The 22,325-nt window shown below is 33.4% G+C and overlaps 1 protein-coding gene across 4 annotated transcripts in view; it reads left to right on the forward strand.

Annotated features, from left to right (window-relative positions):
* SUCO (SUN domain containing ossification factor) overlaps positions 1 to 22,325 on the forward strand; it is a 91,031-nt gene that overhangs the window by 39,467 nt on the left and 29,239 nt on the right. For 3 of the 4 annotated variants that reach the window (XR_007458715.1, XM_049633964.1, XM_049633966.1), the window contains exons 9-17: positions 647 to 714; positions 7,866 to 7,973; positions 10,073 to 10,178; positions 12,479 to 12,499; positions 12,686 to 12,741; positions 13,226 to 13,317; positions 13,989 to 14,054; positions 20,123 to 20,191; positions 20,981 to 21,071. Coding sequence is in view for 3 of the 4 variants with exons in the window: in XM_049633964.1 (XP_049489921.1) it covers positions 647 to 714; positions 7,866 to 7,973; positions 10,073 to 10,178; positions 12,479 to 12,499; positions 12,686 to 12,741; positions 13,226 to 13,317; positions 13,989 to 14,054; positions 20,123 to 20,191; positions 20,981 to 21,071 (677 nt within the window). In the remaining variant the exon portion in view is untranslated. The remainder of the gene's footprint in view (positions 1 to 646; positions 715 to 7,865; positions 7,974 to 10,072; positions 10,179 to 12,478; positions 12,500 to 12,685; positions 12,742 to 13,225; positions 13,318 to 13,988; positions 14,055 to 20,122; positions 20,192 to 20,980; positions 21,072 to 22,325) is intronic. The other variant, XM_049633965.1, reaches the window with a different exon arrangement.

The raw sequence follows: 22,325 nt of genomic DNA on the forward strand, positions 1-22,325 counted from the left end.
CTGACACATTATTATCAGCTGAAGTCCATAGTTTACCTTAGAGTTCATCTTACCATATGGTTTTTGGGTTTGGGCAAATGTGTAATGACATGTACCCACCATTATAGTATCATGTAGGGTACTTTTACTGCCCTAAAAATCCTCTGTGCTCCACCTATCATTCCTCCTCCCCTTGACTCCTGGCAACCATCAGTCTGTTTAGTATCTTCATAGTTTTGTCTTTTCCAGAATGTCACATAGTTGGAATCATACCATATGTAACCTTTTCAAATTGACTTCACATTTTTAGCACTGAATAATATTCTGTTGTCTGGATGTGCCACAGTTTCTGTTCATCTACTGAAGGGCATTCATCTTATTTTTAACTTTTAAACCTGTTTGAGATTTTAAAAAGGAAATAGCTAATAGAAAATCATTTTTCCTTTATGGTAACAGACATTTAATTTTAAACATTTTGTCATAAGGCTAACTTAACACTTACAGACATAACTGGTAAACTTCAGCCATTTTTATGCCTTCTTCTCAAATGAATGTTTTAGAGTCTTAGTATTTGAAGATCTAAAAATGTAGAAATCCTAGAAGTCTTTAGAGTTGAAATAAATATTTTTCCATAAGTAATTTATTCCCTTCCCCCCTTTTAAAACAGAGCACATCTGCTATTCTTATAGAAAATATGGATCTTTATATGTTGAATCCTTGCAGCACTAAAATTTGGTAAGTAATATAAAATTTAATAAATTATGTACTTTAATCTATGTATGTACATATATTATGGTAAGCTTTTATTTAGGATTAATTTGTTCATGTAGTCACTTAAAAAGCATTTATGATTGACAGGTGCTGGTAGTATAATTACATTAGGTCCTGGGATACAGAATTGAAGATAAAATGCCTTTCCTTTTAAGGTCACACCCACACACAAAAATAAGTCTAGTTAAACAATTATGAAATAGTGTAAGAAGTATTGCTGAAAGATTATTGTAGGAACAGAGATGATATATACCTGTGAGAGAGGATGAGAGGGTTTCCTAGAAGAGGTAATTCCTGAGCTGAATCTTGAAGGATTCATAAGAAGTCACAAATGAGGAAGGCAAAGGCATTCAGGAACTGTAAGAATAAGGAGACATGCTAAAAGGAGCATATTTCTTTTTTCTTCTTCTTCTTCTTCTTTTTTTTTTTTTTTTTTTTGAGAGAGAGAGAGAGCACAAGTGTGTGTGAGGGGCAGAGGGAGAGAGAGAGAATCTTAAGCAGGCTTCACGCTGACTGTAGAGCCCAACACGGGTCTTGATCCCACGACCCTGGCCGGGATCATGACCTGAGATAACATCAACAGTCGGACGCTCAACCGAGACACCCAGGAGCCCCTTAGCTTAAAATTTTTTGAAGTTTATTAAAGACCACAGAGGTCAGTGTTTGTTTTAAGTAAGGAAGTAACGTGAGATCAGTGGTGTCTTAAGAAGGCTTGTCCTCAAAGGATGGCCTACAGCAGAATGCAGTTGGGAGCATGGAAACCAGTTAGGAACCTGCTTTAATTAAGGCATTGGCAGTTTAGATACAGAAGAGAGGGGGATATGAAAAATATAGCAGATAAAATTGGCAGCTCCTGGTTAGTAACTGGATGTGGAGAGAGTTATCTCGGAAATCTCCCAGGATTTTGACTACTACTTGGTTCTATAATTCTGCTGTTAACTAAGAACATAGGCAAAGGAACAGATTTATGGGGGGAAATAAGGTGTGCTCTACCAATAGTTTCATTAGATTTTTTTATTTAATTGCTCAAAAGCAGCTGTTCAAAAAAGAATTGAGTAAATCACCATCATACTGATTTACTAAAAATATATTCTTTTTTTTCTTATTTTAAGGAAAAACTCTTTAAACTTTAAAGAGAGTGCTTATTTTCTACTGTCGGCCTTTGCTCCTTTTGGTACATTTAGGTTCATTTTGAAAATGAACACCAGATTATTAAAGTGTTTTAAGGGATAATTTTAAAAGCTCATTTTTCCTTATGTCATATATTAAATTTGAGGAAATGATTGTCTGCAATTGTAATTAAAATGTTATTTGGGGGTTTTGTTTTTATTTGTAAGAGCCTCTGTAGTCAGTAACAGACAGCTTAAGTGTTTATACTCCAAAATTTTGAATTTCAAGCAAAGACATGTTGGGATGAAGTTGTATGAAGTAGTCATAGCTACCCATTTGTATTTTAATGTTTCTGCCAAACAGCATGTATTGAGGTATATGTGTTTATTGCATATTTTGTGTTTGCTCATTCACGTATGTGTCTTTTCATGTAACTTTAGAACACCTTTAACTGATTTCACCTGATTGTAAGTAGGTTACTCCTCCTAAGGTATATTAAGACCACACAGTCTCACTGTAGTTTTAGAAGTCTTAATATCTGGTAGAATAAGCTTATACCTCCATTTATAGAGGTTATACCTTACTATTCTTGTCTCTTTTTTTTTATTTTAAAATTTAGAGTCATCTTCTTGAGTTCTGTGAAAAATGCTGGCATTTTTATTGGTTGTATCAAATCTATAGATGAATTAAAGGATAATTGACATTCTAGGATTTTGAGTCTTTATTCATTTGTTCATTCGATTACTGAGCATGTTAGGTTGAACATGTTAAGTGATGCTGCTGGTGCTGGAATAACATTGTTTCACAAAATAGACTGAGATCTCTGCCGTTGTGGAGTTTTTATCCAGAAAGATGTCAGTCCCTGATCACCAGTGAGATTGAGCATATTTTCATGTACCCGTTTTTCCTCTCCTCTGAAATGCTTATTTTATCCTATGTTTTCTATTGATAAGCTTTGTTTTTTTAACTGGTTAGTAGAAGTCTAATTTAGCAGTTGTTTATCTTAGAAAATGGATACAATAACATTTTATCTTAGCTCTGGATGGAACATATAAATTATATATGTTGCACATATTTTCTCTAGTTTGTGAATTATCCTTTCAGTTTCTTATCAGTGTCTTTTGATGAATAGAAACTATTAATTTTAATGTAGTTGTACTTACCTGTCATACAATTTTGGATTTGTTATATGTCAGATTTCTTTGGCATAAAAAAAAAAGATAACTCAAATTTTAAAATTCTGCAAAATATTTGCCTTTCACATTTAGGTTTTTAATCCCAGTTGGATTTTTTTTAATATAGTATGGAGAAGGGACTCATTCTTCCCTCACCATTTTGCTCTTTAGATAATTGTTTATTCTGTAGTTCACACTTTCCCCTCTTATTTACAATGTACCTTTATCACAAAGTTTCCTTCTAAGCATGGGTTTGTTTCTCTATTCCCTGTTCTGTTCTTTTGGCCAGTTGATCGATGCCTGTAGCAACACCACACTTCCTTTTGCTTTATGGATCTCAGTACCTGGTAGAGTAAGTTTTTGCCTCATATTCTTCAGGACTGACTTGGCTATTCTTCTGCTCTGCTTTTGCCTATAAATCTTGGACTTATCCTGTTGAGTTCCCCAAATGTCATGTCAAATTTTGTTTGGAATTTTATTGAATCTTTAGATGACTCAGATTTTGAGTTTTCTTATCCATAAATAGGACGTATTTTTCATTGTCTCTTAATGTCTTTCAGTAAGATTATTTTTAAAAATTTTCATGGTTGTATATCTTTTATTAAGTTCATTTCTGGGAGGCTATTTTTTGTTGCTATTGTAAATATATCTTAAAAATTATATTTTGTTGTGTATAGATGTCCAGTTTTTTATATGTGGATCTTACACCCAGCTACCTTTTTATATTCTGTTTTTTTAATAATATGTGGATTATTCTTTAGGATTTCTGTATAGAAAATTGTAGCTTCTCTGCAAATTTTTCTTCTTTAAAATTTTTTTAATCCTTTTCATTGTATTTTACTTTCTTTTTGTCATCTCATGCTGGCAAGTTCCTTGAGAAAATTGTGAATAGAAAGATAGTAGGCAGTATCCTCTTACTCCTTATTTTGAAGGCATTGCATCTAACCTTGTACCATTGGATATATTATACGTTTGGAACTCAACTATAAACTCATCTGGGCCTATGGGAAGATACTAATTTTCTTTCAAGCATGTGATTTGAAAACTAAGTAATACATTCACATGGTTCAAACCCAAAAAGGATAAAGGAGTTACAATGAGAAATATCCTTCCAACCTCTGTCATCCATCTTCTTATTCAATGTTAAATTTTTAGATATCTTTCCAGTTTCTTTATGCAAATATAGACAAATATATACAAATATAGATTTTTATACATCTTTTCACAGAACATAGTATATTATGCACACTATTTTTCACCTTAAGTTTTAACTTAGTATCTGGTCATCTTTCAATTTTGTTCATAGAAAACGTTTTCATTCTTTTTGATAGCTGTATAAAATTTCATTATATGGTTGTACCATGACTTAACTAGTCTTCTGATGTTGGATATATGGGTTGTTTATAATCTTTTGCCATTGCAGTGTTACTGTAAATAAACTTGTGCATGTACAATTTTGTACTGGTGTGAGTAGATGGCATGTAGTTTAAATGTTTAAACTACATTTAAAACAAATAGTTATATGACTAGGTTTTCTATTTATTCTTAAATTAGTTTTGGTAAATTATACTTTTCTAGGAATTGGTTTAATACATTTTTAAAGTTTTTATAATAAAGTTATTTGTAGTATACTGCTTTAAAATTTTTTTTTAAATCCTAATATTTTAATTTATGCCTCCTATTTAATCCCCACAGTCTACTTTTACTTCTATCTTACCTTTTTATTTTTTCCTATTTTATGGATTTCTGTTTGAAACTTTATTATTTTATATTTTCTTTAAGTTTAATCTATTGAACTAAATTCTTTTGAGATATGCACATTTAAGTTTATAAAACTTCCTTCTTAATTATATCAACTAAATCTTGATACATGGTGTTTTATCACACTGCTTTTGTGTTTAGATGTCTGATCTTTTTTTTTTTTTTAATTTTTCTTTTTTAGATCTCAGATATTTTAAAATTCCTGACCTATAAATAATTACAAGAAGCATGTTGAAATTAGATTTGTCAACTTTTATATGTAGTTCTGTTAATTTGTGCAGAATATTCTCTGCTTCTAAGAAAACATAAAAGATGAGGCAGAAAAATGAAAAAGCATTTTAAAATCAACTGAGGGATACTTACAACCTATTTACATTTTATGTATCATGTGGCTATTTATTAGGTGCATACACATGTTAGAATTGTTAAATCTTCTTGGTGAATTTACTTTTTTTTTTTTTTAACATTTATTTATTTTTGAAGGAGAGAAAGAGCGTGAGTGGGGGAGGAGACGAGAGAGAGGGAGACACAGAATCTGTAGCAGGCTCCAGTCCCTGAGCCGTCAGCACGGAGCCTGATGAGGGGCTCGAACTCACAAACTCACAAACTCACAAACGTGAGATCATGACCTGAGCTGAAGTCGGATGCTTACCTGGCTGAGCCACTTAGGCACCCCTTTTAAAACTTTTTTTTTTTATTGTTTATTTATTTTTGAAGAAGAGAAAAGACAGAGCGTGAGTGGGGGAGGAGCAGAGAGAGAGAGGGGGAGACACAGAATCCAAAGCAGTGAATTTACTTTTTATACCTGGTAATATATTTGTTTGAAAGCTTATTTTTTCTGATATTAATATATAGCTCATGTCTTCTTAGAAGTGGAGAACATTGTATATAAAAGAAAGAAGTGGGGAGAATTAACTTTTTATTTTCTTCTTAATACTCTTTCAGAGTATTGTCATTGTAAATAACAAGTAAAGTCTCAGTTTGATTTTCTTTAGTTCCCTCTCCCAAGGTTGTTTTGGTGGTATGGGAAATGTTTAGGCTTTGGAAGCAGGTGGATTTGGATTTTGACTTTTAGCTTCACTGCTTGTTGGCTGCATGACTGTTAGGGCTTTTGATTCTGCTGCTTTAACAGAGACCGTGGAACTGTGGTTTAAATAAGAGATTTAATTTTCTTTGATGTAAAAGCTCAAGCTGGTAGGTAGTACAGGAGTGTAAAAGAACAATGGAAGGACCCACACACCTTCTGTCATGTTCCTTTTCCTCCCCTGCAGGTGTTGACCCTGCCTGGGTTGCTGAAATGATTTATTCCTCCCACATTCTCATTACAGCCTGTAAGGCAGTAGAAAGCAATCGGAGAAGTAGCAGCTCCCGTTTAAAGGCTTGACCTGAAAATTGCCCTTGACACTTCTGCTCACAGCCCATCCTCCACAACTAAGCAGTATGGCCAAGACTGAGAAATACAGTGGCCATAAGAGCTCAGCTACATCTTGGAGGAGAGGTTTCTTATAAAAAGATAGAAGAGAAGAATGTGAAGTAACCAATAGTGTTTATTGAATTGTTTTATAAAATGGAGATGATATTCTTTGCAGTGTGGTTGCAAGAATTAAAGGATGGTTGTAAATCCTCTAACATAGTATCTGACCCAGAGTAAGCATTTAGCAAGTTAGTTTGCTTCTCTTCATGAGCTTTTCTCTAAAACCTGATTGCTTTTGCCATCTCTTAGAACTTGGCTCTGTTGCTCTGTCATAAATTAAACACAATATGTTAATTTTAATGTTTTTGATTTATTTCACTGTCAATATATATAATAACATTTGGTATAGTTACTACATTATAGTAATATAGTAATTATAGTATAGTAATTAGTATTGATTAGAGTGTAGATGTCATGAGTATTTCTCTTCCCCAAATGCCATACTGTATGCAGTTTTATTTTACACACATGATACCATACTTTTAATTTTTCCTAAGAAGCAGTATTTTATGGGATTCTTCCATGTTTATAAGTACAGGTCACTAGCATCATTTTTAAAGAATAGTTTTATTGAGACGTAATTGACATAAAAATATATATACACGTGTAAAATAAACTGCAACATGTCAAAATATGCAATATGATAATTTTTGACATTTATACATCTGTGAAATTATCACCACAATAAAGATAATGCACATATCCACCTTCCTAAAAAGGTTTCTCATGCTCCTTTGTAACTTTTCCTTCCTAAACCCTGCCCTCACAATAATTAAAGATCAGTTTTCTATCACTATAGTTTACATTTCCTAGATTTTTATATAAATGGTATGTATAGTTTCTAGTATCATTTTTTTTTTTAACGTTTATTTATTTTTGAGACAGAGAGAGAGAGAGCATGAACAGGGGAGGGTCAGAGAAAGAGGGAGACACAGAATCCGAAACAGGCTCCAGGCTCTGAGCTATCAGCACAGAGCCTGACGCGGGGCTCGAACCCACAGACCACGAGATCATGACCTGAGCCGAAGTCGGATGCTCAACTGACTGAGCCACCCAGGCGCCCCTCTAGTATCATTTTTAATGCCTGTTGGTATCTGATTGTTTGGGTGGACCATACTTGAATCCTCTATGCTAAACATCTAGGTTGACTTTTTCCCCTTGTTCTTATAAACTGTGCCTTTATGTTACACTGTATATACGTACAGGGGTGAATGTTTGGATCTATGTGTCCTTAGGATAGGTTTCTAAAAGTGTATTGCTAGATCAAAGGCTGTGTTACCCTTTGAAGCCACGTATATGCCAAACTGCCATCTAGACTAGTCAGTTGACACTATTACTAACTGTCCTTTGTGAAGTCATTCCTTCTCCAAGAATGTGCTTTGTCATTGAAATATTGTTATCAATATCTTGTGTTATTTATAGTCAATATAAATATCTTGTGTTATTTATAGTTACCCCACCCCCCCAACTAATGATATGCTAGAGAAATAATGAGTAACTTAGTGAAAGTCTATTTTATGCAAACTCTTTATGTTTCATATGAACTGTTATTTTGGTTGGTTTATCTCAATAATTGTCTTGTGTTCTTTTTAAAGGTTTGTTATTGAACTTTGTGAACCAATTCAAGTAAAACAGCTTGATATTGCAAATTATGAATTGTTTTCTTCTACTCCGAAAGACTTTCTGGTTTCTATCAGTGACAGGTAAATTCTAAAGCTGCCTTCTACAGAGTTTATGTTAGATCTCCAGAATAAAAATTTTTAAATGAGTCACTTTTTAAAAAACTTTAATTTTCTTTCTTTTATTTTAATGTATCAGTTTGTAAGAACAATAATACTACTACCGTAGTATTAGGCACTTGTGAATCAGGTTACTTTCATTAACTCATATAGTTTTTATAATCATCCTATGATCTTATTTATAATCATCCTATGATCTTATTCCTTTATAAGATGAGGTTAAGTAGTTTGCCTAGGTCAGGTGACTTATTCCAACCTAGATGTGTATGACTTCAAGGTCCTTTTTTTTTTTTTTTTAATTTATTTATTTTGAGTGAGAGAGAAAGAGAGAGAGAGTGAGCATGAGAGGCGGAGGGGCAGAGAGAGAGAGTGAGTGAGTGAGTCCCTAGCAGGCTCCACTGTCACAGTGCAGAGCCAAACAAGGGGCTCGAACCCAGGAACCTTGAAATTATGACCTGAGCTGAAATCAAGAGTCAGATGCTTAACCAACTGAGCCACCATGTGCCCCCAGAGCCCCTATTTTTAATTTTAACCTGTTGCTGCCAAACATTTCTTTAAAAAGTTATTAAAAACATTCATGAGTGCTTCATTTTTTATCATGAAATGTATTTTTGTTAAAGTATATTTTAAAAACTTTGTGTTGTGTGTGTGATTATAAAAGAATAAACATGTATTACAAGGAATTTGGTAAAGAACCACAATCCAATCAACCAGAGATAACTTATTAGCATTTTAATTTATTCTTTCCAGTCTTTTCTATATATTTATATATTTACTAATTGTATTAAAAAATGAGTTTTTACTGCTTACATTCTGATAAATATCCTTGTCTTTTAAAGACACCATTTAAAGTTCTTGATTGAGGGGCGCCTGGGTGGCGCAGTCGGTTAAGCGTCCGACTTCAGCCAGGTCACGATCTCGCGGTCCGTGAGTTCGAGCCCCGCGTCGGGCTCTGGGCTGATGGCTCGGAGCCTGGAGCCTGTTTCCGATTCTGTGTCTCCCTCTCTCTCTGCCCCTCCCCCGTTCATGCTCTGTCTCTCTCTGTCCCAAAAATAAATTAAAAAACATTGAAAAAAAAAAATTTTTAAAGTTCTTGATTGATTGATTGATTGATTGATTAAGGTATAATTAACATACAATGTTGTATTAGTTTCAGGTGTGCAACATATTGATTCAATAATTCTATACATTAAATATACCATTTTTAATGAATAGTTTAAATTTTCCCCCCACTAGGGGTATTTATTAATTCCATAAATACTTTGAGTGTCCCCAATGTGACATGTAGAATGCTATTCATTTAAACATTCTTCTGTAGTTGATCATTAGTGGTTTTATTTTCCATGCTGTTTCTTCTCCCATCTCACACTCAGCACTGCATATATACAGTTATTGAAGTTAATTCTCAAGACCTTTTGAATTCCAACCATTTTTCATATAATAACCTTGCTCTGATCCCTTCTTTTTCTCTAAGCTGTAATTTTAAGAGCATTCATTACTTGGAGGGATTTTTAAAATGCTGTAATAATAAAAAATAATACCTGTAGGCTTTTATGTTAGATTTCCTTTTAAAGAGGGGGAACAGCTATGTAAGATCTGTGAAATTCCAATCTAATGGTGAAGGATTTTTTCTGATTCCCTTTCCACCAGTACTTTTACTTAGACTTTATATCATCACATACGTTTCAGTACATGAAGAGTAGAACCTCCTTCTTCCAAAATAATCTCTTGGTTACTCTTTATTTTAAAACCTCCATTGTACTTGGATAGAAGCCCAACAAACAGTTTTGGTTCTACCTTGTCTTCTCCTTTTCTTGCTTTCTGTTTGATAATGGTGTGATTTTCAAGATACTCTTCCCTTGTAAAGAGGAATCTGTCAGAGTTTAGTTGGAAAAGGAAATGTATTTATTCAACCCAATATTTTACTCATATTTAAACTATGTTAAGTGAGATGTTCACCCAGAGAGGGGACAAAAAGCCAAACAGGATGTATTTTGAAGATGTGATGGAACTCTCAATATGTGGTTTATGATTTTTTTTTAAAAAATGTTTCTATTTCCTAGATATCCCACAAATAAGTGGATTAAGCTGGGTACTTTCCATGGAAGAGATGAGAGGAATGTCCAGAGTTTCCCTTTGGATGAACAGATGTATGCAAAATATGTGAAGGTAAAGTTTATACATACAGGACTATGTTTTTTAATGAAAACATACCTATTATTTATACTTCTTTGTTCCTCACCCCACCTTTTTAGAAATCATAAAACTTAAGAGGAAATTTAATGCAATATTCTTTTTGATAAAATTCTTACATGGATGTTATTTTATGAGACAAATATTAATACATTCCCTTTTGTATACCTGGAAACTTAGGCCAATTTTTTGATATTTGCAGCTTTGATGAAATTTAAAATTGTATCAATATTTTTTTTGAGTCTTTATGTAAAATGTCATCTTCATAGTATCATATCTTTATTTTTGAGAGTGTGTGTGTGTGAGAGAGAGGGAGATACAGAATCCAAAGTAGGCTCCAGGCTCTGAGCTGTCCACACAGAGCCTGATGTGGGGCTTGAACTCACGAACTGTGAGATCATGACCTGAGCCGAAGTTGGATGCTTAACCAGGCACCCTATAGTATCATATCTTTATTTCAAAGCCCAGATTATTGTTAGTCACTGAAGTCTTTAAGCAGGTCTGATTTTCTTTTTTAGAATCTGATTCTTAGATTATTTTAATTTTAATATTATAACTTTTGACTTTTCTATTGTATATTCAAGTGAACTATTTTGTGTCCAAATGTCAATTTTAAATAAACTTTTAAAAACACTTATATTCAGTATTCCTGCTGCTTCTTCCACAATGTAGAGGTGGAAATCTCTACCAAATAGAATTCTCACTCTTGAATTGGATTTTAGGCAAACCTATGGGAATTTCTTATACCTCTCTTCCTCTCTTTTTTTTCCTTAAAATAATAGCACACCTTAAAGTACCATTGTGTTTGTAATATGACCTTTTGGAATGACAGCAGCTCTAATTTCTGTCTTTTCTTCTTTAAATGTGTATCTTTTTTAAGCATGTATTAAATTGGCTTCTATGAATGGGTAAACTTGTAGTATTCCTAGTCTCAATCTAAAAATGCTAAATTCTATTTTTAAAATATAGTTAATAAATAGTTAAACAGTGTTCAGAAAAATGAAGGTATATTTTCAGTTTCTTTTAAAGTGAATTCTGAAATAATTGTTTAATGGCCTTTTCCTATAGCAGTTTTTATACTAGGAAAAGGAAAAATTGTAAGAATTATTTGGCAGGTGATACAATTGCATTTAATTTTATAATTAAGACAATGCACATGTTATGAAATAGTTCCAAGAATCATTCTTCATACCAACTACTTTATTAATAATGGCAGAACATTTTATTGGTGGCAAAAAAATGCCAGCCCCTACTTTGTGTTTTTTATGGTGGGACACTATGGAGCATTTTGATGATTAGCTGTCTAAAATGCTCTTTTTGGTAGTATTCTAAAAGCAAAAAACATTTAATTCTAAGTCCAATGTTAACAAATATTATGTAAGTTTACCTGGGTTTTCCTTATCCCCAAATAAACCCAGATGTACAAACTGCTTTTTAATAGTTTGTATTTTAACAGTGGGTTATACATATCTTTTAGTTCTGTAAGTTATACTTGAAATAACATAGCATGTGAAAAATTCATGCTTTCCCTAAAAAAATTTGTATACGGTATTATATAAGAATAAATATTATTTTGTATTTACTAATATTTTTATCATTATGTATGTATATGTGTATATCCACATATGTATCAGTATATAAATAATATATAGATACATATATGATACGTATCTATAATTTTGAATTAATATAAGACACAGGCTGTTTCTAGATCCTCTTTATTACTTTTATGTATTTTTTAAAATTTATTTATTTTTGAGAGAGAGATAGAGGGAAGGAGAGAAGGAGGGAGGGAGGGGGAGAGAAAGAGAGAGAGAGAGAGTGAGAGAATCTCAAACAGGCTCCATGCTATCAGCGCAGAGTGCCATGTGGGGCTGGATCCCACAAACTATGAAATCATGACCTGAGCCTTATTCAAGAGTTGGATACTTAACCAGTTTGAGCCACCCAGACTCCTCTCTTTATTACTTTTAGAATGCTTTTATTTCTGACAGATAAATAAAACAACAGCAATGAATTTTAGCTTAAGCAACATAACCTTAAAGTTAATTTAGTTCATTACAGTTCAATTATACTTTCTAGTCGTGATGGTAAGAATTTAAATCATTGATTTGATTTCTGCAGAGAAATAAGAGTACTACAATGTTATCCATCACAGTACATTGCTTTCTATACTTTAATTATACAGTATAATTTACAAATATTAAATGTTGCTTATGGCATGTTATCCAGACTTTGGAACTGATTTCTTTTTCTTTTCCTTTCTCTTGCTTCAGATGTTCATCAAGTACATAAAGGTTAGCAACCTTCTCTTTTGCAATATTGAATAACAAGGCATGGCATATTACTGCATGGCAAAAAAGCAAAATTTTACCATTATTGATTTTTGGGGAAATGAGGACTTTATTTTTAGAAATGTTATAATGAAAGAAACTGAATACATTGCTAGATAATCTCACATGCACTGTGCTTTTATTCTTTAGGTGGAGTTGGTATCACATTTTGGATCAGAGCACTTTTGTCCATTAAGCCTTATAAGGTATTAAAGAACAACATACATTTACTAAGTGATTAAAAAAAGAAAGTGATACACAAAAATCCCAGTATATTTAGAGTGAAGAAATAATTTCCTATCTTATGAAGTTAATACTATAGAAATATAAGCTGTTAAACCTTTCTTGTTCCTAAATCCATTTTAGAAAAATGTAAAAATTTGCTCTGAGAAAAAATAACTATTATATGCGTCTGGCTTAGCTTGCTTGCTATTTTGCTATGATGATAATATATGGAAAATCTTAGACTGATATCAAAACTGGTCATTACATTTTTAAATGTCTTAAAAGCATTTTAATGGACACAGTGGATGGATGACTACAGTGTAAGAAACAGCCATTATTTTGAAGTCTAAAAGCTAATGACCCTCAAAAAATGACCAAAGTTAATGTATTTTGTCATTTGTAATGAAGAGATGAGTCTTAACTCTGTTTTGTTTTGAAAGTCTTTAATGAAATTGTTGTTAATAGGGTATTTGGCACCAGCATGGTGGAAGAATATGAAGAGATTGCCGATTCCCAGTATCAGTCAGAACGTCAAGAACTGTTTGATGAAGACTATGGTAAGTGGCTTTAAGACATGTGACTATTATATATGGTTTTTTTGTTTGTTTGTTTTTTAAAATCTAATAACCTGAAGGGGTAGGACAAGGTTTTATGACACCCTCCATTTCTACTTTATCAAGTCCTTGTGTTTTGGTTTTTTCTTTTTTTTATGTTTATTTTAGAGAGAGAGAGTGCAAGCAAGGGAAAGGCAGAGAGAGAGGGAGACACAGAATCCAAAGCGGGCTCCAGGCTCTGAGCTGTGAGCCAACGCAAGGCTCAAACTCATGAACTGCAAGGTCATGACCTGAGCTGAAGTCGATGCTTAACCAACTGAGCCACCCAGGAGCCCCAAGTCCTTGTTTTAAGATGTCTTAAACCATAGTCTGAAAAACTGAATTTTCCCCTTCCCTAATTTTCCTATAAGCAAAATGAAAACATTTACTAAGGGTTGGTAAAGTACATGGAAAGCTTGAATAAAAAGTCTTATAAATGTGATTAAAATTTTGGTAAGCAGTGGAATTATTTTCCTTAGTTTACATCTGTTTGATAAACAGCTTCTGAATCTCATAAACTTTTTGTGAATATATTTTAGATTATAGTGAATATTTATAATAAAATATGCTTTAAATGTCAGCTGACTTTGATAGGGATAGTTTTAGTTAATTACCTTCATTTTCTCTTTGAACAGATTATCCACTGGATTATAATACTGGGGAGGATAAATCCACAAAAAATCTTTTTGGTTCTGCTACAAGTGAGTATTTGGGGATTTTCCTAGACACTACTAAAGTATTTCCCAACTTTTTTTTCCCCTGAAATATGTGGATATTTTGTTGTGGTATAGTTTAGGAAGCTCCTAGTCCCAATATTGAACTTGAGTTGAAATCAAAGATACTGCCTTTGAAATATATTTCCATAGAAATAAAATAAGCCTGGACGAAAAGAAAGAGAAGAGAAAAAAAATGCAAGCACAAGTTGTTTCTTCTACCCTAAGTGCTTATGTTGATAAGCGGATTCCTTGGAAGAATGGGCTGTGAATTTATGGGGGGAAAGAATTATTAAAGAGATCCTAGACCATATGCGTAGAAGCATCTGGATAGTCATGCTAGATGGGAAGGGAATTCGAATGGTAGTTGCAGAGGTAGTATGTATGAGTGAAATCCTAGCAAACAAGGGTTTATCTATCTATGGATATAGTTTCTGATGTAATTACAAAATATAAAAGCTGTTCTTATTCATAATAATAAAGATTCTCAAGCAGTAACAATAATAGTAATAATAATATACTCTTTGTAAACTGAAGAAATAATGACTAATACTAGTGCTTCAGTTTTTGTCATGCCTGCCTAGTGGTAGGCTGGCTAAGGAGACTCTTGGAAAGACCATTACCAACTGACACTTTATTTTTACTGTTATAATGCAGGTAGGTATACTTTAATGCTTGTTATTTTTGGTTATTCCTAAAGAATATAAAATACTGGAAGGAGTTTCCTTTTTATTTGGAGATTAATATGGTAAAAGTAAATCTTAGCAGAATAGATGACTAGTTTCTTGTGCATTTCCCTTGTTGCTCTTAGTAAGTAGAGTTCCTTGCATCCCAATCTTATGGTGTATGTTGTCTTTATACCTTTTGGGATACTCAACCAGTAATTTATATACTTAAGTAGATATTTTGTAAGCTCCAGTATAGGAAGCTAGGAGTCACGTCGGTTTTTTTGTTTTGTTTTTATCTTTTTTCTTCTCCCTTCTTCCCCTTATGCTCTCCATAGAAAACTGTAGTCTTCAGTAGACTTTTTAAGGCATAGGAAGAAGAATGTTAAAAATACTTGCATAAGAGGAATCCTTTTATGTAGCATTTAACTTTGTTGCATATTAACTCAATATACTTTTTTCACTCTACTGCTAGTCAATTGACTTTCTAGATATTAGAAACTACTTTTAAGTAGAAAACTTAGCTATCTAGTTGATGATGGAATTAAAAATAGGTGCTTCATTCACTGCTGTGGGACATAGTTTTTTAGGAGTGAAAAACATGATGCTGTTTTATCTATGTGGATATTCATATTCATGTCCTTAAATTCATATGAAAAATTCTGATATGTAGTAATCATCATAGCTCAGTGATGCTATATTAGCTATGAGGCAGCGTTATTATTTTATAGAGTCAGAAAATAGCCCCAGACTGAAAGATCTCTCACTTCTGATGGTTATTGGAAGGGAAAGGGGCACCTTAGGGTACCTTACCATAGTATTAGATAAAGGAAATCTTGTTGATATTCTTGGTTTCTTTTTCTGTATTCTTAGGGGATTAACTGCTAGACACCATTAAAGCCCAGTTATATCTCAATGGAGGACATTTCCCTATTTGTAATCACTTCTCTGACCAAGGTATTATTTGAATTAATTAGATACAGAATCTTCTTTATTTATATCCTACTTTGGGATCTTCTTCCTTGAAGATGTGTTACTTGGTAACATATTTAGTTTTCTTTTTATGGATCTCTGGAAAGGTAGTCTATTTACCTTCCCGTGTTCTAGTGTTGAAAGAATTTGTTTAGTGAGACAAGATGGGTGGGAGGATGTTAGCTAAGCCTAAACATAGAAAATGGAGTTTAAAAAGATGTCCATCTCTTGATGTTTCAGAAAAAAGAGAGGCAATAGTACCTGACTGATAAGACTTTGGTGTCATAAAGCTTATAGACATGACCTAACACTGCTGTTGTCTATACCTGTTCTTCCTAGTTTTCTGTGAAGAGTCTGGGACTATTTCTGAGCCTGACTTTGCTACTACCTCCAAGGTGGTATAACATTTAAGGAGTAAATAACAGAATGGAATCAGGCCAAAGAGCTAGTCTCTGGCACTAGAATATCTGAATTTAACTGTTCTCATCACACGTTGTGAATTAGCTTGAAGTTGGCCTGACTTACTTTTTATATTTACATAGCGTCTCCAAAACAGAATTCTGTGGCTTTAATCTTAATAGAAACTCCTTTTTCCTTTTGGTATTGAACAGTTAGTTAGTAGTTACAGGAAATACATGTCACCAGAGTACATTGCTTCTATTAGGACTTGGTTATCAAAGAACATACATACCACATATTTGGACATTCTTGATATAATTTTCTTAATTGCCAAAAAGGGAGAAACTACTATGTTAGAGCAACATTCTTGATTTTGTGTATATGCCGGCTAGGCAGCTCTTCTGCCTGATTCTTTTATTTACATTTTTGAACCAGAGCATTTAAATATTTTACATCAACAAAAATTCTTCACATTACTCTGCTTTTTTTGTATTTTGTCACATGGATTTTCCAGACCACTCTCTACTTTAATATTCTTGCAAGTCTGCCTTTACTCCTAAATACGGTCTGCATTTTGTTAGAATCACTTAAAGGCCAGGTTTCTGTGTGTATGTTTAAGATAGTATACAGTTTTTGGTTTCTTTTACATCAAAGTATTTTTATGAATGTATATATTTTAAGGACCTAGCAAGAGAAGAGAGAACGAAGGTGGACATGCAGCAGAGGTATCTGAATTCACATGGGAGGAAATAGTTATTTTGTTGGTTTGTCTTGTTATGTGGTATCATAGGTAGTTTGTTTCCTGCATCCAAAAGAGCCAGAGTGTGCTGGAGACTAAGGATAACATGTTGATGATCCCTGGGAGAATTTCATTCCTGAGGGAATGAGATTGGATGAATAGTGCCCAGCTCAAAGATAAAGGAGTTGGCTAATCTGGGAGAAATTAAGGACAGGTATCTAGTTTGGTACTGTATTCCAAATTATTACTTTAGCCTATTCTGAAGGATTTTTAGTGGTCAGATTATCATTGTGACAAGCTGTCACGTGTTTGGATACAAATTGGGAGTGGTCAGAATTGAATATTCACAAAGCTGCTTTCTCTCAAAAGACAAAGTAAGACTACATTTGGCAGTGTTCTGTGAATGTAGCAAAATTATTTCTTATGGTTGGATGGGCTGAGAATGTAGAAATTTGCCAAATTTTGCTTTTGTTAATGAATTCTGTAACAATAAATGCCCCCAAATTTCAGTGCCCCCAAAATTTTGTATCTGAGTTAAGATTGATTTTAGAGTATAGATTTGACTCCAAAATTTGGAATGTGTGAAGCAGTCAGTTTTAACTGAACTTTGGCTGGCAGACCAAGTAGAAGATCAGATACTATTGCAATATTGGTTGATGTTAAAAGTGGGTTTATGAGGAAATAACAAGAGTTTCCATTGCTCCTTTATCTTGGTGTGTGAGGAAATGTGGTGTTTCCATTCCTGGGTGGTTTTTTTTTTTTTTAAGTTTTTATTTAAATTCCAGTTACTATACAGTGTAATTAGTTTCAGGTGTACAATATAGTGATTCAGTACTCCCATACAACACCTGGTGCTCATTACAACAAGTGTACCTAATCCCCGTCACCTATTTTACCCATCCCCCCCATGCACCTCCCCTCTGGTTACCATCAGTTTGTTCTCTATAGTTAAGAGTCTCTTTCTTGGTTTGCTTCCCTCTCTCTTTTTTCCTCCCTTTGCTCATTTGTTTCTTAAATTCCACATATGAGTGAAATCATATGGTATTTGTCTTTGTCTGCCTTTTTTTCGCTTAGCATAATACTTTGTAGCTCCATCCATGTTGTTGCAAATGGCAAGATGTCATTCTTTTTTATGGGTCAGTAGTGTTCCATTGTGTGTGTGTGTGTGTGTGTGTGTGTGTGTGTGTGTGTGTACTTCATCTTTATCCATTCATCAGTCGATCGACACTTGGGCTGTTTCCATAATTTGGCTATTATAGATAATGCTGTTACAAACATTGGGGTGCATGTATCTCCTTGATGGTAGTATTTTTGTATTTTGAGAGTAAATACCCAATAGTGTGATTACTGGATCATAGGGTATTTCTATTTTTAGCTTTTTGAGGAACCTCCATATTGTTTTCCTGAGTAGCTGCACCAATTTGTTTTTTCACCAGTTTGCAAGAGGGTTCCCCTTTCTCCACATCCTCACCAATACGTATTGTTTCTTGTGTTGATTTTAGCCATTCTGACAGGTGTGAGGGGATATCTCATTGCAGTTTTGATTTGTATTTCCCTGAGGATCAGTGATGTTGCACATCTTCATGTGGTCTGTTGGCCATCTGTAGGTCTTCTTTGGAAAAAGGCCTATTTCAAATCCTCTGCCAGCGTTTTAATTGGATTTTTAATTTTTGCTGTTGAGCGATAGTTCTGTACGTATTTTGGATATTAACCCCTAATCAGATATATGATTTGCAAATCTTTTCTACTGTTGGAATATTGGTTGATGTTAAAAGTGGGTTTATGGGAAATAACAGAATTTCCATTGCTACTTTACCTTCGTTTGTGAGGAAATACGGTTTTTTCATTCCTGTTTTTTCCCATGCGTTAGCCTAAGAATCAACCCTGCTTCTTTGTTTACCAATTTGTCAGGTCGAAGGGCAAGGGCAACCTATAATCCTAGACATTTATGAAGCAAGTACAAAGCTTTTGTGTGTTATACTAATGATTGGAAACAAAGTACCACTCCTTTATTGTCTTTCATATATAGAACCATAATTATGTAAAGTTCAAAATTTATGACTACTAGTCATCACTTTTCAAACTGTCTGAAATTTCCTACTACTTTCTCCTGCCTTAAAACATGTATCTACATAGGATCAGCTCCAGATGACAGTGCTTGGCTTCTTCTCAACTTTCTAGATCGTGTGCCAGCTTTCTTCCCTTACAGCCTTTCCTGCTTACATCTGTGGTTTTCGCTGAAAGTGTGATGAAAACCCTTTGCATCTCTTAGGAAAGGAAACCAAGGCAGAAATAACTGATGAGTCTTAATATGTAGCCCTTGCAGATCTTAATATTTTAATAGGAGAAATACCTGATACTGGTGAATTAACTTCTAGTGGAATATCCAAGATTAGATTGGTAATGGAAGTTAATGTTCCTTAAAATTACATCATAGAAGGAAGCCACCTGTTCTCGGCACCAGCTTTTTATGGAGTTAGGTATTTTGTGGTACACCTGTACCTTTGGCTGCTTATTCAGGTACTAAGGTTTGTACCACTTTACTCATCATCCAAATATCCTCTTTAGAAAGAGAGGCAGAATTGGCAGGTATGCAGATTGCTTTATGTATAATGCTGAAGGTGTTGTGACTTTGACTTCACCTGCCAATTCCCATACCCACCCAATTCACAAAAGAATTGGTACCATTTATTATCTATTATTAAAAGTTATCAAAGACACTTGTTTCAAAGCAGTCATGTTGGGATTTAACCATATTATCAATAGATATGTTCATAGTTGAAAATAAAATTTTTCTGCTGTCCTTCAGATAATAATCTTCCCATTTTGTTTATTTATACCTGTAAAAATCACCTGTTGAGGGAAACTGCTTCTTCACGCTTTTTTTTTGTTTTTGTTCTAAACTGTAAAGCCTTTAAAAAAGTAAGTTTTTCTGTACAATATTAATTTTGGTTGTCACATTTTTTTCCCTGTCCAAATCCAGGCTGTATGTTGAATTTTACTTGAATTTTGTAATATGCTAAAGATAGTGTTTTGGCAGAAGTTTCGGGGAAGCTTTACCAAAAAAGTATAATTAAGTTTCTGAACATAAAAATTCAGATTTATACTTTCTGGCTGAAATTTGTGTCCTATATTGGACTTATATAGTAAGCTGGACAAAAAGGTAATTAGTCCAGAAAATGCAAAAAGACCATTAAAAATGGTTTTTTGACTATCTGATATTAAGCTTTATAAGAATATTTAGGTGTATTGGTATTTTTTCTGATTGAATTTTGTTTTAGATGCCATTCTAAATATGGTGAATATTGCTGCTAATATTCTGGGAGCAAAAACTGAAGACCTGACAGAAGGTACCTCATCATTTTATGGGTCTTTTAAATCTCTGATACTCAAGGGGTCATTCTCGTTACGAAAATTAATTAATAAGCCAAGCAGTGTGATTTTTCATTTAGAAATAAAGAGATGATGCAAAGGAACTTACCAGTCTTCTGTTATTCATTGTTTATATGAGTTTCACAAATTCTTACAATAAGGATCCTCCTGTCTATATGAAATTCATGAATTTATTTTTTGACTCTTCCCTGCTGTAGAAGTAATAATTTTACCACTTATTTCTTTCCTGAGGTTTTGATGGCCCAGTGGTACTTCATGCATGCTTTTCTTTTATTTATCAAACAACTACCCAATTTAGAAGGTGATTTTTTTTCCCCTACAGAATGCCAAGTAAGAATGTCAGTAACAAGGAGAAACCATCTTGCTTTTTTTTTGCTCTTAGAAAGTACTTAGTTCCAAGTGCAAACTTAAAATGACCCATACGTTTCTTTTCATTCTCTTTCGTAACTCCTTTAGGTGTCTAGAAGTCATGTTAATCATATAAGATTACATGAAATTAATAGTCATTTGACTTGCATTAATTATCTGAGAAGTTGAGAAAGAATATGCATTATTTGTAGCTCTGACTTTGTATGATCATTTCTTTCTAAAAGAACTTTGATGGAAGAAAATAAAGTCTGCAGTAGCAAACCTGTTTGACTTTTTTTTTTTTCTTCCCCGGAAACTAAAGTTCTTTACTTGTTATAGTGAAATATCTTCATGGTATAGCTTTTTTAAACTCAACGTGGGTATCTTTCTTAAAATAGGAAATAAAAGTATATCTGAGAATGCCACTGCCACAGCTGCACCTAAAATGCCTGACTTAGCTCCTGTTTCAACTCCTGTTCCATCACCTGAGTAAGTTCTATTGTGATATTAGAGTTCTGTTAAAATGGAGAGCTAAGTATACATAGAAAGATACTTTGGATTTGTGTGTGAAATGATAATCTATAGAAAGCTCTGAATCAGAGGGCAGGCATTCCACAACCACTTAAAATATCTGTGAGTTGCCTTTTGGGTACTAGGAATGCACTTTACCCCAGACCACATGTTTGTTGTTTTGAAATTATGTATTACTTTTATTATTCACAACACTAAATCTTTTCCTTATTACCAATAATTGGCCTAATTCCACAGGTATAGGTTTGAGGACAAATTTTAAAAGATTGCTTTTATTAAGTTCAAATTTAAAAACATTGATTAAGTATATGTGTTGTGCCTAGAAAGCTATAAAGGGTACCCTGAAATACCTAGAGCGTGATTCTTAAATTACGTGTTTGTCACACAGCAAACTCTTAAGAGTGTTTAGTTTCTTAAATTGAATTTGATAGAGGTCTTTCCCCAGGTTGCAGTGGGGCACCTTGGGCAGGAATATCTGTCATGTAGTTAACATAAAATATCCTCATTTTTTTAGTCTTTCCTACCAAAGATGATTAAGGGTTTTTGCCACCTCTGCTTCTTATCTGTAACAGATAGGCTCATAATGACTGGATAATTGGGCATTGTTTCTGTAAATTTTGTATATTTCAGTAGATGTACTCTCTCAGAACTCTGCTTAACGGGATAAGATTTTTGAACAGGAATTATGTAATGAAACCTGCAGTGCGTATGGTTTGAGCTGTAATTCCTAAACACCATACTGATACAGAAATGAGATTTTTTGTGCTTTGAAGGGCACAGTGACAAATTTGTATCCTGTGTTCATTCTGAAAGAGACTAAAGATATTTATTTATTGGATGACTAGAGAGAAAATATAGCCTTACTTGTCATTGATTCCTAGAAGATACTAAGAAATCTACTGTGATTGCTAGTTCTAATTTTGTAACTAGACTTCTTCAGTTAATAACATATAGTATGTCTTTATTTTTCAAAACTAAATGAAACCGATTTCATTTTATATATGTACACACACAGACACACACACATGAATGTTGAAAGATACCACATCACACTAATGTAGTAGTTTTTACTTTTCTATATTAGAGTTTGATTTTAATAGATTTTTTTGTATAAAATCTATTTGCTTTTAAATGTTTTTTTTTATTTGTTTTACATTCTTTTTGATGATTATATGGCAATTTCTTTGAAGAAAATAAATGAAAATGAAAGAA

This window comes from Panthera uncia, chromosome F1, assembly GCF_023721935.1.
Source record: "Panthera uncia isolate 11264 chromosome F1, Puncia_PCG_1.0, whole genome shotgun sequence".
NCBI lineage: Eukaryota > Metazoa > Chordata > Mammalia > Carnivora > Felidae > Panthera > Panthera uncia.